This window comes from Myxine glutinosa, chromosome 6 (genome assembly GCF_964187855.1).
Source record: "Myxine glutinosa chromosome 6, kmMyxGlut1.1, whole genome shotgun sequence".
Taxonomy (NCBI): domain Eukaryota; kingdom Metazoa; phylum Chordata; class Myxini; order Myxiniformes; family Myxinidae; genus Myxine; species Myxine glutinosa.
The window spans coordinates 62,505,922-62,524,523 of NC_136266.1; the positions used below are offsets into that span (position 1 = coordinate 62,505,922).

Consider the following 18,602-nt stretch of genomic DNA (forward strand, 5'->3'; position numbering starts at 1 on the left):
TCCACCTCCTGCCTTTCCACCCTTCTTGTGTACGTGAGTTTGTTTTGTTTGTTCTGTCCCTGGGTTAATTAAGTCTGTATAAGCTAGTATTTGCACTGTGTCACCTGCGTCTTATGTGTTGTAAATAAACTTGATTGCTCCTTTTTGCTTGTGTGGGTACAATAAATCCAATTACTCTTCTGTCCGTCTTCTCGTTTTATTCCTTTTCCTCTTTGCATTTCGTCGTTTTAGTCTTTTCCCAGATTGGGCAGCTGCGGTGCGATACGGCCAAAGTTCTGGGTGAATCGGGTGAGTCGGGGGAACAACTGTTCGGTCGCTGAGCCTTCGCTCGGCAAAGTAACATCTAAACCGCGATCAGTAACAATTGGTGTCTGGGAGTGATATTAGGGGCCCGAACCAAATTTTTAAAACATCTAAAAAAAAATTTTGGTCAAAATTTGGAGCGGCCGAAATTTGTTTTGTTTTACAAAACCTGAACTTTGAAATCGCGCCATGGCTGGTCAAGGCGATCGGATGCAGGTGGGTGAGCTAGAGGAGGGGTTAGGAGTAACCCAGGATCAGAGGGACGAAGTAGAGGAGAACAATGAGGAGGTGGTTGAGGAGGTATCAGGCGCACAAAATGGCGCCCTCGCGCACATGGTTATTGTGGCGCCAAATCTAGCCGCGCCCGTGACCGTAGCAGCACCGATGAATTTGGACCTCTTTATGATACAAATAAGGGCGCTCATGGTCCAGACAAGTGAAGACCTGAGGAATGACTTGGGGAACCGGATGGATGCTCAGGGTGAGCGAATGGGACAAATGGGGAACCGGATGGTAGCTCAGGGTGAGCGATTGGAGGGCCAAATGGGGGAAATGAGGGACGAAGCGAGGGGTACCAATGCCCAAATCGGGGAATTAGACAAGAAATTTGAAGGGATGAAACATGGGTTAACGGGGGTGGAAAATAGAATGGCTGCCCAGGAGAATCAGATAGAGGGGATGAAAAATGGGTTAATGGGGCTAGAAAATAGCATGGAAGGCAAATTGCGGGAGATAGGGGAGCAATCCGCCCGAGAAATTAAACAAATGGGAGAGCAGATAGAGGAGGTAAAAATCGGGGTAGAAACCAAATTGGATGCTCAGAGGGATGAATTGGGACAGATGAGGGTGGCATCTACAAAGGAGATGGAGGAGATGAAAGAGGAGATACGACGAGGTGTGAGTGAGGAGGTCTCGGGGCTACGCGAGGAGGTAAAGCGAGGTGAGAAGCGTATGGAGAAAGAGGTGAGAAATGGGGCGGCAAAGTTACAAGGGGAATAGAAGATCTGACGGAGGAGGTGGAACAGCTGACAGAGGGACAGACGGAGTTAGTGGAGCAGGTTCAAAGGAACACTGCAGTACTCGGAGGGTTAAAGGCGACACAAAAAGAAATTAAAAACGAATTAATAGCGACACAGAGGCAATGTCAGATGGTACGTGAGGGACTGACAATGAGGGTGGACGAGGTGACAGAGATAATGGAGACAAAGGACCGAGAGGTGAGGATGCACATAGAGACGGTCACGGTAGCCTTAGAGGACGAACTTGAGGAGACGCACCGGGAAATAAGAGGTGAAGCAAAAATTAGAGGAAGTGGAAGAAGAGGTGAGTGAAATTAAGAAGAGACGGACAGAAACTAAAAGAGAAATCCAGGAGGAGGTGATGGAATATGTGCAAGGTCGGTGCTCAACTCATAATGTGATGCTCACTAACCAAATAAAGAGTTTGCAGGTGGCAAAGGAGGTGCGGAGACGAGGTGCCAAGGTGAGTGGCGAAATATTCGGCAATGTATATGATGTGAGGAAAGCTTCAGTCGGCTTGGGGGTTGCTATGGATCCGGGTGTTCGTGAGAGGCCGTTGGTGAAGTGTGTGACAGGTCAGGTGTGCGAAAAAAGAGGTGTGCGAGAATGTCCGACCAGGGATGTGTGAGGAAAAAGGGGCGCGCCGACCAGTGAGTGTGCTGTCAAGAGTGAGTCGGTCGTAGCGCGTGGGCGAGGGAGCACATGGAAGCGCGGTGTGGTGAGTGTTACGGAAGGAAGTAACGAGAGAGTGTACACCTGTGGTGAGTGTTACAGAGGAAGTAACGAGAGAGTGTACGCCTGTGGTGAGTGTTACAGAGGATGTAACGGGAGAGTGTGCGCAAGAGTGTGCGCGAGAAAGGTGTGTAACGGACGGGTGCAAGAGGAAAGAGTGCGCTGTCGAGAGTAAGGGTGAGTGCGCTGTCAAGAATGGAGGTGAAAGTAGTGAGAGTGACACAGAGCGTGAGTTGGTTGTGACAGGTGAGCGAGGATGTACACCTGGAATGGAAGGATGCACACCTGGAATGGTAGAGCGTGTGTGGGAATGCACACTTGAGTTGGTCGTGAGGCACGTGGTTGGGTGTGCGAGTGAAAGCACACCTGTGATGGTCACAGAGGAGGTGACCGAGGAAGGGGCGCGAAGAGGTGTGTTGGTGAGGTGTGCGAGCGACGAATGTGTGCCAAGGTGTTCGGTGGTCAGGTGTGTGACCAAGTCTGTGAGCGGAATGAGTGTACCGAGGTGTGTAAGGAAAGGTACGAGGAGCATGGGAACAGCTGGAGGTATGAGCAAGAAAGGGGTAGCGTATGCGTGTCAGCATCCAGGTGAGGCATCGACGGTAACCGGGTTAGCGGTTAGAGCGACTTATAGCCGAATCGGGCCCTCGGTGCGTGCCGGGCTTCGCGTGCCGCGAGAACCAGCGGGGATCCGAGCCGCAGCGGGTTCGAAAGGACCGCCGTACGCGATCCACGCTGGGCCTCGCTTGGAACGGCCACGTCCGTGCTCCACTAGGCGGAGCGGGCAGCTCGATAGGAAGGGTCGTCATGGCGACCACTTTTTGTTGAGACGTGCCGGCAGGTCGAGATCGGGACATTGGATGGCTCCACGCCGAGGTGGTGCGTGGGATCTCGGCCCGGGTAAGCCCCCGTCCCTGCCCCGAATGCGGGACGTATCCAGCCGCTGGCACAAAACAACCCGTATTCATTGCTTGGCTGTACGAAGCCGAGCTTTAGAAGGGAATTGGCGCACCGAGAGGATCTAATAAGTAGACGGGTGATGAGGATAGTGTTTTGGCCCCGAAATTAGAAAAAAAAAGCAAATTTGATGATTGGTACGGTGATTAGCAGTAAATGACAAATTTTTGATTTGTTGGATTTGGACGAGCGAAATTGATAGTAGGACCTCCCCGATGTGGTGGGATGGCAACTCTGTCATCCCTCACAAACATGGGGGGGCAAATGCGCTATAGTTTATGGGGTGTATGGCAGTGAAAACTAGCCCGGGTGGGTTAGGATATCGTGTGTAGGGATCTAGCGAAGATGACATTAGGTAACGTTAAGGTTAGTTAGTGACAAGGATACCTGTAGTGGGGACGCAGGTAGATTAGTGTGGATGATAATGACGAGGGAGCGCAATAGTTTAAAGGGGCGACTGGGAAGCGCAAGTTTCAGAGGGGAGTAGTTAGCTGAGATGATGCCGTGTGTTTGAGGATTGAACAGGTGTGATTGCACAGGTGTGCAACGACAGGTGAATGGAGGACAGGTGTATGCAATAAATGGTATGGAGTATTGGAATGGATGGTCGTGGAGTGAGTATGGTGGAAATTGTGGAGTGGAGTGGATGGTGCGAAGGTGTGAATGGGGGAAGAGTGGACCCCCATCACGGATACCCGGGGCAGGTAGTGTAAGTGTTAGGTAGAGGGTACAGGTAAATTGTGGTTGGATATTGGCATCTGTGGTGCGGGTGAAAGAATGGTCTTTGGATGGGTGCATTAGTGTTGTGGAAATGGCTGGGCGTGTAGCCTGTTAGTGTGTGTAGTTGGTTTGGGCACTCCACCACTGTAAGGATGTCGGCCAGGTGAGGCCGCAGGTGGGCTCTGGGAGCCGGTAGTAGTTGTGTGGATGGGGCCCGAGGATCCGGAGGACGGACCCGGGTAGCCCAGTGCCAGAGGGCACCGAGTGGGGTGACAGAGCCAGGAGGGGCTTTCCCCAGTTAGTTAGGTTAGGGTGAGGAGCTAGGTAAGCTCGGGTGGCAACGGCAGTGGTGAAGGTGTGCAGGTGGGTAGACCTGCTGGGAGAGCTACACGTCGCAGCCCAGAAATTGTGCGAGGGCACCGGGAGATGAATCGGGGGAGTGAGACCCCAAATTGAGAAGCACCACAGTTTGGTCAATGGGAATTGGTTTTTAGAACCCATAGTGTAAGTTGGCCAATGGATTGGCGGGGAGAGACCCCGGGTAGTGTAAAGTGTGTTAATGTCATTTAGAAAGTAGTTAGGATGAAGGATCTCCTCGCACCATCTGCATCCACTCACCTGAGGTGACAGGTACTCCATGCCATGCCATGTTTTGATTATTTTTTACTGTGCAAATGTTTGGATTGTGAGACGCATCATGACGTGGGTGTGACATTGTGCTTTGATGTTCCATCTCTTCCTCCTTATGAGGATTGATGATGAATTTGGTGATGGCAAATTTTGAAGTAGAGGGATTGTGGAGACGAATTTGGTATAGGAGAAATATGGGGAAGACGTGACAGTAGTGACGAATTTGTAAATGGGTAGATTTTGTACATATGGGGTAAGGGCAAGGGTAGTGTAGGTGACAGGGGGGTGACGTACGGTAGGGACGAGCTTTCTCATTTCGCTCTCCGTACGCATTTCGCCTTGCATTGCCTTATTGATGTGTACCCTTGTGACCTTACCGCTCGCTCAATTGTCTCTTTTTGTCTCCCACATGACCTGTGCGCCATTGGGCGCCGAGGGGAGCGTGCGTGGGTCGGCCATTGTGCGCCCGAAATTCCCAGAACCAGCTGTCTGCATCGATGCACCACATTAGGGACCACATGCCTGTGGCCGAGCACCACTTATGGACTCCATGGGTTGGGGCATGGCCCCTCTGCTGGAACCGGCCATGAGGGCCCGAAATCTTGCTGGCGGACCTTGGCCACAGGGCACCGATGCCCCACAGGTGAACCACACGTAGTCGGCCCTGTGGGCCATAAATAAAGAAAATAAAAAGGACACATTGGGCACACTTTATTGCAAATAGGCCGCCAGTAAGAAAATGAAAGAATGACAACATCTGGAAGAACAAATAATGATAACCAGCAGAGGGAGCCGAAGAGCAAGAGATCACCTGCAGGGTTAGGGGTTGTTGATTTTATTTTTATTGAACATGCATTGAACACTGATGAACTATGGTGACTGCACCGATTGGTGCTTGAGGGTGCTTGTATTGGTGCGTTTTTGGGTGCTTTCATGGTGCGTCGATGCAGAGCAGACTGTCTCCCCCCCAGAAAGAACAATCACAGGTCCTGGGTTAGTCTTGTAAATAAAGTAGCGTCAATTGTAAATAATGCTTCCCACCGTCAGTGTATAGTTTGAAGACAATTCCGCAATTCGGTTAACTGTGGGCGTAAGTCTGTTAGGCAGGGTGCAATGGAGCAGCGGGACACATTTATTTATGTTTTAAAACTGTCGCACTCAGGGTCAGGTTAAAAGTAGAGGGAACTACACCTACGTGTCACACTAAATAAAAGTTGTAGGCCCGGGACGTGCCTAAGAGAAGGAGGGTGCAGTGTTGCGGATATGAGGCCTGTATTTTTTTGATTGTGTTGTATTGCGGTAAATTGGTGATGATTATTGTTTATTCTGCGCCCCCCTGCCTCCGGAGCTGTGTAAAGGTGAAAGGGCATCCCATAATTAGTCCACAAGCATACACGTCAGCCAATAATAGAATACCCCTGTTCGATAGTTATATCTTATTCTGTGTTTTAGAGTAAGGCTGTGTCTCCCATTAATTTAAGTACTCCATTGCACCAGTGAAAGAGAATAGATCCCCTTTCATTCCCATCCCCAAAATCTCCATTTCCCTTCACATCCCCTTTCGTCATTGCCGAGCCTCGATTTCCAATTACCTCCCCTCCAAAACCACCATTGAACAAGTGCTCGAGTCGGGGAAGAGGGGCGTGCCCGCCCGTCGTCATCAAGGGCGGAACCAGAGGGTCGCATGACCAACCAGGGCCGAGGTGAGCACATCGATGGGCGTGTCCTGAAGGCCGGCGGCTTGATCGCTGGAGGCGCTATAAAGGCGCGCGCGCAAGAGGCGTGAAGTAGAGTCAGTCAGTGGAGTCGGTGGTCAGTTGGTTGCGTTGGTTGCGGTGAGGAGTCGGTGGTGGTGGTCAGTGGTTGCGTTGGTTGCGGTGAGGAGTCGGTGGTGAGGAGTGAGTGGACCAAGAAAGAGTTGAGGGTTTGGACACCAACGAGTCAGACAAGTCCTGGGAAAGCACGCGACGTCCACAGCAGCCACAACAGCAGCTTGGGGCCTGAACGGCGGTTTTGAGCAAGGCCGTGAAGGAACGGCGGCTGCTAAACGCGCCGATCGTGCTGCAGGACCCCCTTGGACCTTCCTCTCCCTCCAGCCATCCACCTCCTGCCTTTCCACCCTTCTTGTGTACGTGAGTTTGTTTTGTTTGTTCTGTCCCTGGGTTAATTAAGTCTGTATAAGCTAGGATTTGCACTGTGTCACCTGCGTCTTATGTGTTGTAAATAAACTTGATTGCTCCTTTTTGCTTGTGTGGGTACAATAAATCCAATTACTCTTCTGTCCGTCTTCTCGTTTTATTCCTTTTCCTCTTTGCATTTCGTCGTTTTAGTCTTTTCCCAGATTGGGCAGCTGCGGTGCGATACGGCCAAAGTTCTGGGTGAATCGGGTGAGTCGGGGATCCTGTAACGGTCGCGGTTGGACCATCCGCTCGGCCCATCATAACATCTAAACCGCGATCAGTAACAATATATATATATATATATATATATATATATATATATATATATATATATTAGCAGAAGTACCCGGCATTGCCGGGCGGGGGAGGGGAGGGGAACGGGGGGGAGCGAGCCCCTTGGCAAAGCGAGCGATTTTTTTTTTCATAGCGTCATAGCGATTTTTTTTTCATAGCGTCATAGCGTCATAGCGATATATTTTTTTCATAGCGTCATAGCGTCATCACGTGATCACTCTGAGCGAATCAGCGCCCACCTGCTCTGATTCCGTTGATTCCGTGCGCTGAGGTAAATATGAATAAAAAATATGGATCGTCAAATATTTTGAGTTCGGCCATGTTCGTCCCACGCTCAATGGCCATGTCTATGTCAAATATCAAGCACGTAAGCCTCTCCGTTTAGGAGTCTATCGGTAACATCACACACACACACACACACACACACACACACACACACACACACACACACACACACACACACACACACACACACACACACACACACACACACACTGTGTTTTATATATATATAGACAAAAGTTAAATGTTTTTAACAAAAACAAAAGTTAAATTACGACTGGGATTACGGACAGTAAAATTACAGTTCAGTACTTCGTGTAACCCCCACGAGCATTCAGGAGAGCACGTACACGTTGAGGCATGCTGTTCATGAGATTTGCCAAGGTTTGGACAGGAATCGATTGCCATGCAGTGACAATAGTCTGCTGCAATTCACGCACAGTGGTAGGCTGCTGGTCCAAGTTGTCGATTTGACGCGTTAATTCTGCCCACAAGTTCTCTATCAGATTCATATCCGGGGACATGGCAGGCCACTCCATATGCTCTACACCACGGTCAGCAAGAAAGTGTTGGATCATGCGAGCACGATGAGGCCGTGCATTGTCATCTTGGAAGACAAAGTTTCCTCGAAAGGCTGCAAGAGCAAATGGAAGCAATGTTTCTTCCAGAATGACCCTGTACTTGAACTGGTTCAGGTTTCCATTCAGAACAACCAGGTCAGTTTTGCCCCCTGCATGAAAAGCAGCCCAAACGGTCACCCCACCACCTCCAGCTTGGACTCTTGGCACTATACAATCTTCGTTGTGGGCTTCATGCACTTGTCTGCGCACTCGGACGCGGCCAACTTGACGATAGACCAGGAATCTAGACTCGTCACTGAAGGTCACGTGATTCCAGTGTCCTGGCTGCCATTGACGGTGCTCTCTGGCCCACTGCATTCGGCGCTGGCTGTGTTGTCTGGTCAGGCGTGGCTTTCTCAGGGGACGCCTGGCACGATAGCCTGCTTGAACCAGTCGTTGGTTGACTAGCCTTCTGGATACAGGCAGATTTGTCAGTTGCTGCCACTCAGCCCTAAGCCGATTAGCTGACTTGGTACGGCCATTGCAGATAACCGGTGCAGCTGGCGATCATCTCTCCTTGTGGTTCTGTGTGGACGTCCTGGCCTCGGTATTGGAGTAGGGACATCCCTCTGAGCATTTCGTTTCAGGATCTTTGACACCTGACCTTGAGTGATGCCATACTGCCGAGCAATAGTACGCTGTTTCATGCCGTAATTTCGTAAAGCCACCACTCCATGACAAACAGCATTGTCAAGTTGACGGACCATCTCCAGAGGAAGCGGCAATAACTTTTGGAGATGTGCAGCAGTTGTTTTCCACTAATACAGAACGCAACAACCCTTGTATACCCGACTGTGAAGCCAATCATCAAATGCACCTGTCCGTACATTTTGCCACGCCATCTGTGATATAATCCTGTTGTTGACTTCTTGCTGCGACAGACAATCAGTGACATGGTTCTTTTAACAAAGAAATCACCAAAGTGTAAAAGAAACTCACCAGATTGATATGTTGAGTTGAGAAAGTACACCCAAGTCAAGAAAAAAAAAAAATTCCATATTAAATGCTAAGTCTGTGTATATATATATATATATATATATATATATATATATATATATATATATATATATATATATATATATATATATACGTATATATATATATATATACAATCTATGTACTGTATGTTTATATATCAACGTAAAAAGCATAACAAATAGAAATACATTATGGCATATACCTAGGTGTTGGTTTCCGAATTCTTCTTTACGTTCCAGACTGCAGATGTCACTTATTCTGATTCCAAACACACGGTCATCATTTTCTGTTTGTCCAATGTCACTCGTGTTTGATACGCGTGTAGTTTCCATAAAGCTCAGCTTCTCAGCACAGCTGGAGAGTTCCTGACTCACAGCATTGAGCATCGAGTACAAAATATTCACGAGATTGGAGCCTTCAGGCCGGACATCGGACATCTCCCAGGAAGATCCCACAAAGCTGCGAAGCTCAGCGTACACTGCAAAGGGACATTTCTGTTTGATGAGAGAGAAAAGTTCAGCTCTCACTGTGTCCGACTCCACGCATGCTTGGAGCACCTCTCTGCTCTCAATGCCAAGCTCTGTGATCATAACTTTGGCCGTTTTTTCTCTCAAACCCTGGGTCTGCAGCCATTTTTGGAAAGTCTTTGAAGGAGCCATATTCTGTAAGGGACACATCATGTGAGTACTCCAAACAATAATTCCCTTTTGGACATACGTCAATGTTTTAAGAGATTTTAAGAACTGTCATATTTTACAGATATTTGTCATTTACAGTGCCTTCAGAAAGTATTCACACCCCTTGACTTTTTTTTTCACATTTTGTGTTACAGCCTGGTCAGGTATTTTAAAGTCAATTATTTTGTAAAAAATTCTAAAAAAGAAATTCCACTTTGACATTATGGGGTATAATGTGTAGATCAGTGACAAAAAATCTCAGTTTAATCCATTTTTATTTCAGGCTGCAACACAACAAAATGTGAAAAAAGTCAAGGGGTGTGAATACTTTCTGAAGGCACTGTAAATTATGGCATGCATGGTATTTGCTTTTCTGATTTTAAAGTTGTACAAAGTGGCTAAAAAAACACTTAAAGGTGTGCCCATCATGGCCGTATCATGTGCACACACCTATGATAACTTTGTCTTGTATATGCAAGGTAAAGGAACAGGTAAGGCTGATGGATAAATCTGGCAATAAATACCTCACCAAATGGTCAAAATGACAAGAGGGAAAACGTACAAAGAAATGAAAAACAACTTTAACAAACTTTGTGTGAATAAAAGTTATAATTTACAAGGCTTAAGGAACTACTTCCATATAGACATTGCACATAAACATGAGACGAGGAGTGCATTTTAGTTTTTGGGGGGAAAGAAACTGTTCTTTTACCACTCCTCCTGCACGCTGGTATCCTCCTTTCTATCTCCCATTCAAGAGTTCCAAGTTCAATATGTGGATGGTCTCCTTCTTTGTATCAGAAAATATAAGATGATTTGCAGACAACCCATCATTGGTGAACACAGCTTCCTGAGCATGCTTGTGTCTGTGTGTGTGTGTGTGTCATTGGTTATCTCCATTGCGGGTTTCAGAAGGTCAAAGGGAGCCCTCCCTGGTCTCAAAGTATCCACCTTCATGTGTGCATGCTCACATATGCACGTACAGTCACGTGAAAAAGTAAGTACACCCCATGTAAAGTTTTGACTTTTTCAACATATAGCTATTTGATCTTCATTTCAACAATATTGATCGATAAAGGTGATATAATACAACAAATATCATGAAACATTTACATTTTGTAGTCCATTGTATAATTTAAATAAACATGAATGCAAATTTCACATGTGGAAAAAGTAAGTACACCCCTACATTTATCACTACTTCAAATACCTAAAATTAGAATCAGGTACACCAGCTCAGGTGCAAATGATTAGAACATCGTTTGAGAGGATCTTGGAGGAACCCGTCTTATTTAAACCTGACATTTAGTTTGCTCTTTGTTGTTGAAGTGTGCAGCGTCACCATGCCCAGATCAAAAGAGCTCTCTGAGGCCTTCAGAAAGAAGGTTATAGATGCCTACGAGTCTGGGAAGGGATTTAAAAAGATCTCCAAACAATTTGAAATCAATCATTCGACTGCCCGGAAGATCATCTACAAGTGGAGAAGATTCCAAACAACTGCCAACTTGTTCAGGCCAGGCCGCCCCAGCAAGTTCAGCCTGAGAGCAGACCGCAAGATGCTGAAAGAAGGCTCTAAGAACCCCAGAATGTCATCACGGGACCTACAGGTAGCTCTTGCCACTGTTGATGTCAAAGTGCATGAGTCTACCATTAGAAAGAGGCTGCACAAATTTGATCTACATGGGAGGTGTGCCAGGAGGAAACCTTTGCTGTCCAGAGAGAACATCAGGGCAAGACTAAAGTTTGCCAATGAACACCCAGGCAAAGACCAGCACTTCTGGAACAATGTGCTCTGGACAGATGAGTCAAAGGTAGAGCGATTTGGCCACAGTACCAGAAGACATGTTTGGCGAAAACCAAAGACAGCATTTCACCACAATAACCTGATACCAACTGTAAAGCATGGTGGTGGAAATATTATGGTTTGGGGCAGCTTTGCTGCATCAGGGCCTGGGCAGCTCACCATCATAGAATACACTATGAAACATTTCCTCCATCTGCAGCTCCCTCTGTGCACACCTTACACTTGAAAGTAGCTGCCACACTGGTTAATGACCCTCTCAAACCACTACATTTTTGATGAACCCACTCAGCGCACATTGAATGGAATTCACTCCGACACCCTTCCTGCACACAGCACACGGCCACTTCCCAGTTCTTTCCACCTCACCACATGCTTTACCATTGCCATCACCTTTGTTTTTCCAATATTCACCTTCAGACCTTTTGTCTCCATACATTCCTTCCACTTGTTCATCTTCTCCTTCAGTCCATCCATACTTTCCGCAATCAACACCAGATCATCTGCATACAACAACTCCCACGGCAAACCCTCCTTTACGTTCCGAGCCAGCACCTCCATCACAGCTACAAATAGTAGTGGACTTAGTACCGACCCCTAATGCACTCCCAACTTCACCTCAAACTCACCACTGTTCCCGTCCTTCGTCCTTACAGCTGTGCGCGCTCTTTTGTACATTGCCATCACAACTCTGATCAACCATTCCTCCACTCCTAACTTCCTCAATGCCCATGTCACTACTTCACGTGGAACCCTATCGAATGCTTTCTGCAGATCAACAAACCCAAGAAACAACTTCTTCCTCTTCTCCATGTACTTCTCCTGCAACTGCCTCACAATAAAAAGCACGTCTGTCGTTCCTCTTCCTGGCATAAATCCAAACTGCATTTCGTCGATCTTCACTTTCTTCCTTATCCTCCTCTCCAACACCCTTTCCAATACCTTCATTCCATGCTCCAATAACTTTATCGCTCGATACAAGCCACAGTCCAGAGGGTCACCTTTCCCCTTGTATAGAGGGACGAGGGTACTCAGTTCCCAATCCACTGGAATGCTGCCTTCTTTCACCACCAGATTGCAGATCTCTGTCATTCTCTTCACACCCCAATTTCCCGCTGCCTTCAACATATCTCTCACAACTCCCGTCGGCCCTCCCGCTTTTCTATTCTTCATTGCTTTTATCGCTTCTTCAACTTCCTTCTCGGTTATCTTCTCTGCCGGTCCGAAAACTGGGTTACTCTCTATGTTGCCATCCCATTCATTCTCTGCATTCAACAGTATTTCCATATGTCTCTTCCATCTTCCTTTAATTCCATCTGGGTCCACTACGATTTGTCCCACTTCATCCTTTAAGCAACTCACCCCCATCACATCACACCTCTCTTTCGCTATTTGCTTTGCAGTCCTGAATACCGCTCTCTCACCCTCTTCCCAATCCACGCGTTCTCCGAACATTTTCCTACATGCCTCCTGCGCCTTTGCTATCTCTTTCTTTGCAGCCTTTTGTGGAGCAATGTACTGACCACTTAAATGTACTGACCAATTAAACTTCATCTTTCGTTGACTTCTAACCATAACGACAATATGGCAGAACTTTGGTCAGCAGGGAAAGAGGCCAAGCTCAAAGATTTGTGGCGGGGTCAGACTGCTCATATTGCTATTATCAGAAAATCATATACAAAGCAGAATACCAAAAACACAAAAGTTACAGTGACTATCTCTGCAGCTGAGATGAGGCTCCTGAATGTCATGTCTCTCGTTGCTATCCAAGAACAGACATGCTCCACTAGCTCATTAAAGAGTGTTGGATGCATCCTCTGAAAGTCAGCATAAGAGCACTCATTGTCTGCAGCAAGTTTCATGAGCAAGTTCTTTGAATGCTCCTTGAGCAGGCCTTCTCCCTGCTGAGGGCTTCATCCACAGCCACTTCTTTCTCCTGGCACGCAGCCCGCGATGTACCAGCACTCGTGCCAAAGCAGCATTGCTCAGAGCTTACACTCTTCTCAATTACCTCTGCCTGCATTTCTTCTTCATCGCCATTTTGTTTTCAAACAACGGTGTCATCGACAGTGGCGTAGAGTGTGGCAGTCTTATCAAGATTCGTCGCTGAACAAGATTTGTCGCTGAACAAGATTCGTCGCTGATGGTCTTGTTGCGTTGCATTGGTGAAAGTTGGCTTGTGTGTGGTGACCTGTTTTTATACACTCAAACATCTTCGTGTTTGTTTCAATCAATTTCTCTTCTATGACTGACTGAATCATCCTGTTTACAGACCTGACACAAACTGTGAGTTTCCCCATTGTTGCTGTGCTGAACCCACGGGAATATTTCACCAACTCCTCCCTGAATCGAGATTTGCACGTTTCCATTTATTTGCAGCTGTGCCCAGACCTGCAGCATATTGAAGAGTTTAATTTTGCAAACATCTACAGAATTTGAAAGCTTATTAACTGTAAGTCGATTGTGCTTGCATTTTGCAGGCAAATAAATAAGTCAATTGAATTTAAGAATGAGTGAGTGAGTAGTATGAGCTCTGTATTTATGTGCAGGCCAAGATACACCCCTCTCCGAGATGAGGAAGCGAGGCACCGCCAGCCAAGTTTTGTTTACATATATTTTCGGTTACGGATAGTTTTGTGATTTTTTTCCCTGAAATTGTGGCTTGGAATTGCATCAGTATACCAAATTTCAACTTTCTAGCCTACCTAGAAAATGCTAAAAATTTATGACGGAAGTCTTGCATATTTTGGACGGATCTCCCAGTATAGAATGACCAAAAGACATTTTTCAGCCAGACATTCATCATTGACTGGAACAGCTTCCTGGATTTTGTCATACAAGCTCGATCGGTGAATTATCTGCATTATAAAAGGAGCTGTGTCTGTTTGTTGTGCTACATCTTGAGAACAGATTAACGGATTTCAATGAAACCAACAGTGGATTGTGGGAACTTCCAGGAAGGGTTGCGATGCAAAAAAAATAAAAAAGGGAAGGTTTGTGTGCGGCACACGTGGCGAAACTGCAAACGCCAACTTGCGACCCCCTTCCCTCTCTCTCACCATACCTCCTCCATATCCCCCTTTCCTCTCTCCCCCCCCCCCCCCCCTTCCCTTAATATTCCCGTCAGTGAAGCGACGGGTGGCATTTGCTGGTGTCTTTTAAAAACACTGGACATGTTTCTTTGTAGTAAACTATAAACTCCAGTACAAATTTGTTTTAACTCATTTTTTGCATACAAAGTCGAGGCTCGTGGAGGAACTAGAACATAGAATGGATGAGAACGTAGCAGAACAAAAGGAACCACACTTACAGCTGGGTTGAGGGACAAAATGAAAATAGAGGGATGTGGGGAAGAAAGAGGGGAGGACACATGGGTGAGATGATGGATAAAGCCGCAAACTCTCAGGAAGGAAAAACTTTGGAAAAATAAATTTGAAAAAAGGTGGACTTGGGGCTTGGGGGGCAAAGATGGGGGGGGGGGGGGAGGGGGGGGGGGAGTTAACAGGGTAAAAAAAAGAAAAAAGGATGACAGTTTAAACTCGAATTGATGGCCACATCCAAGGATGCATTGAGTTTCTTTTTTAATATAAAGCCATTATGGTGGAGATGATAAGCATGTACTTTTCTTGCTTTCAACTTTTTCTGGAGATGCAAGGTATATCGGGAGATGGGGAGCTATAGTACGAAACGATGCCAACCCCCTTCTCATTATATTAGCCCATCCCTCGCGATTTTGCAATCACTTGTGTGTGTGTGTGTGTGTGTGTGTGTGTGTGTGTGTGTGTGTGTGTGTGTGTGTGTGTGTGTGTGTGTGTGTGTGTGTTGTGTGTTTGTCTGTCCGGGCCAAAACTGTTTTTACAATTTGAATTTTTTTGTCATCATATTTTCAACATAGCTTTATTATGAGAATACGGAAAAGTCAAATTACTAATTTAGTCAAAAGGTCAAAGGTCAGCGTCACATGAAATCGTCAATTTTCATCACATTGACTTGAAATTTAAAGAATTTTCATGTTGGGTCACTGCATCGGTTCACCAATCAAAAGCTAGAAGCCGATTGTTGTTGTTTTTAGGCCAAGTAAAAAAACAAAAAAAATGTTTCTCGTCCCCGCCCGCTTCCTTTTTGGTCGCCGCCTACTTTTATTTACTATTTAATACTATTTTTTTTTAAATATATACTTGTTTAAAAAAAAATCGTTTTGCGAAGAAACGGGCGTTTGCTGATCGTATCTTGTGCATTGATGATCTGAACTATTATGGATCTCGCCCTCTAACGGAACTTCCTGGTTAATACATGCTAGGCTTAACGCAGACACTTTGTGCTAAAGACAGTCAATTCTCGCAGCGGTTGTGCACTGGGCAAATGCAATTTACGTGTAAAAATCTTGCATTTCATACTTTTAATGGTACAAATTTGAGTAGGGAATATGACGATATTCGTGTGTGTAAGCATACGTTCGTATGTTAAAACATATATTTATTTGCTAATTTGGAAATGAAATTGCAGGCCTTTCGGTAACAATCAACACTGGCATGTTTCACATTACATTGGACAAACGATAGAGTCTTTATAGGCTAGTGGCCAAATGAGGTTTTGGGTGGCATACCCCTACCCAAGGGAGAACAAGTCACAACCTATTTTTTCTTGAAGAGGGATGTTTGGGGAGTTAGAAAATCATGGTTGTGAACCTGAGATCATTGCACAACATTTTGAAAATCACGTTTACATATGTACCACTGCAGACTGCAAAAATGGATTTAATCGCCACAGATTTTGGCTCATATATTTGTTAATACTGGTGCTACAAACACAAATTTGGTACCAAAATGTGCGGAATGATGACATATATATCTGTAAAAACCATTTGTGATGTAACAAAGGCTTTTGTGTGACCTACAGGCAAAAATAGTGGAATTTTACTCAACAAATCAGCTTCGGGTTTACCAATAAATATCAACAAAAACATTAATTACTTCAAAAATATTGGACTTGCAGTCATACTTGTTACATCAACATAATCCAAGTTTATTTACCCTTTGAAAAATATATCTAATGATATAATTGTCACTGAAATGATATAGTTATAACTGAAATCATATGTCGCCCCACTAATGCTGACCGATAGAAATCCCGAAGCAGATATGCAACATGAAGAATTGACTTAAGATTCTGACACAATTGTGAAAGTGACTTTTATAGACATCATGTTGATATAAGCTATTTCACATATGACGATAATGAATTCATAACATGCACTGTAACTTATGTACATCTATTACATGAAGTAATACATGTAATACATTTAAAAGTTCAGTCATGCTCTTCATCAGTGCTGTCGTCAAAGACAACAGAATCATCAACATTTGGACAATCGTCTGCACTACACGAGCAGAATTCAGTGCAGGTCAGTCCTGCAGAGATACAATGACATGTTCTGCTCTGCCTACAGTCATCGTCGGTGCAGTAGAGATGCGTGAGATCTCGAACCTCCCTTGGGGCTGCATCCTTTTGGAACATGACAGGCTCAAGTTTGTTGTCTCTGACCTGCCATCCATTACCATCGGGGTTCCAAAGTACAGGCTTCGCTACATGGCTGTGGGTCCATATCGCCACCTGGTAATTTGCTCGCTTCAGATGTTGTTCGAAAGCATCGTCTGTTGGTGGGAAGAGAGATGCCTGTTTGTCACTTGTGCAGGCATAAACATAACGAAGTTGGTCGAGTGTGTGACTTGACTTTGAACCATACAACGACAGAGCATATTTTGTGGCAGTGCTGACGACATTGGTTGTATCTCTGGTTTGGCCTAACCGTGACAGTGGTGCCAAGTGTGCAATGTTTTGCTTGAGTTTCGAATATGCAGTGCGTTTCCCGACTTTGAACAGCGAGGAGGTTGTGTCACAGCCACTTATAGCATGTGATGCTGGCAAGCAACTTGACGTATCCTGACCGATGTCGTCCGTTATTCTGCTGACAGGAATGAATCTCTGACGATTCGTTGTTTTTGTACAGTGACCTGCATTCATGTACACTTTGGTGTCCCCAAACATGCCTTTCCCACAGTAATAGATGAGTAGGACCAACACGTCAGTGTCATCACATCGTACAATGACCCTTGAGTGTGCTCTGGCGAGATGGATAGCATGTAGCAGGAGCCGTGTGTCAGCCTCCCCATGTGTGCTGAACAATTCAGGTAGTTCCCGGATGCCTCTATGATATAAAAACCACCTTTAGAGGCCATTTTTCCCCGCAAAGCGGGGGTTGGCCTTTTTCGGGAACCGTGGTTGTTGTTGTTTTTTGGTCCCCTTTTTGAAGCGATGTTTTACGGCCGGATGCCCTTCCTGACGCCAACCATTTTTGCCGCCTTTAACGACAAACAGGGAATTACCAGTGAACTGGTACTCAATTAGCCGACCTCGGAAGGATGACAGGCTGAGTCAACCCCCCTGGCGTCAACCTCTATGATCCACAACTTTAACTAGCAGGCCATCGTTAAAGCCTCCTGCCAGTGTGACACATTGGTTTTCCTCAAGCTGCAATTGGGCGGCTACTGTCAAGTAACTGCAGAGGAAATCGGCAAGCGCTGATTTGTTTGTGGTGTTCTTCAGGAACTTCCTGTAGTTTGGAACTGTGCGTTGTCCATCGATGACATATCTGGGTGTTGACTCTCCACCAGTGCGACGTTCTCTTTCCAGCTGCCTGATAGAGAGTGGTACATCATACCTGTCAAAAACCAATGTAACTGATGTCACACCTTGGTTACTAGCAAGCAGTGACTGAATCTTCTGCATTATGGTACGTCCGAGATCGTCAAATGTGTCAAACTGGGCTTCATCAAGTGCCTGAAGTAGTGCCATCCCATCAATGACATAAGCAGTATCATGTTGGTCAGAGGGTTCGAGCACCTGGACTTCCTCGCAATTAGCTTCTAACTTCTTTGCCAGATCCGCCTTGTTGGTTTTTCGCATTGTCCCATCATTGTTGAAGAGGGACGGTGGCACAGGAGCCAGTTCATGTGTCAGGACTTGTTCCAGACTGACATCGCGTTTCTTTGAGACAGCAAGCAGCCGCCGGAAAAGTACTTCTGAATCCACCATCAATTTATCTCGTTTGTTGGCCACAGTGGTCATTCAATTCATGGCAGCCATCTTGGAAAAAAATAGCAAAAAAAATGAAAATAGTAAATAGTAAGGGCCTCCCTCCTCCTTTTTCAAAAAAGTCCGGAGAAATTTTTTTTTTTTTTACTTGGCCTTATATCAAAAGGTCAAAGGTTAAGGTTGCATAAAATCGTCATTTTTCATCCGATTGACCTGAAATTTTAAGAAGTTTCATATTGGGTCACCGAATTGGTTCACCAATCAAAATCTAGAAGCCGCTGGTTATCTTTAGATCAAAAGGTCAAGGGTGCATA

At 45.9% G+C, this 18,602-nt stretch overlaps 2 protein-coding genes across 4 annotated transcripts in view; both read right to left on the reverse strand.

The window, feature by feature from the left end:
- The window catches only part of LOC137429878 (uncharacterized), a 67,051-nt gene that overhangs the window by 48,074 nt on the left and 375 nt on the right, over window positions 1–18,602 (reverse strand). For 2 of the 3 annotated variants that reach the window (XM_068120221.2, XM_068120222.2), the window contains exon 2: window positions 8,918–9,377. The exons of the other annotated variant lie outside the window; for it this stretch is intronic. In XM_068120221.2, the coding sequence (XP_067976322.2) occupies window positions 8,918–9,377 (460 nt within the window). The remainder of the gene's footprint in view (window positions 1–8,917; window positions 9,378–18,602) is intronic. 3 annotated transcript variants of the gene reach the window in all.
- Window positions 16,504–18,455, reverse strand: LOC144888170 (uncharacterized). The gene is made up of 2 exons (XM_078779507.1): window positions 17,649–18,455; window positions 16,504–17,399 (listed from the first exon to the last, which is right to left on the reverse strand). The coding sequence occupies exons 1-2, from the start codon at window positions 18,319–18,321 to the stop codon at window positions 16,504–16,506; spliced, it is 1,569 nt and encodes a 522-aa protein (XP_078635633.1). The 5' UTR covers window positions 18,322–18,455.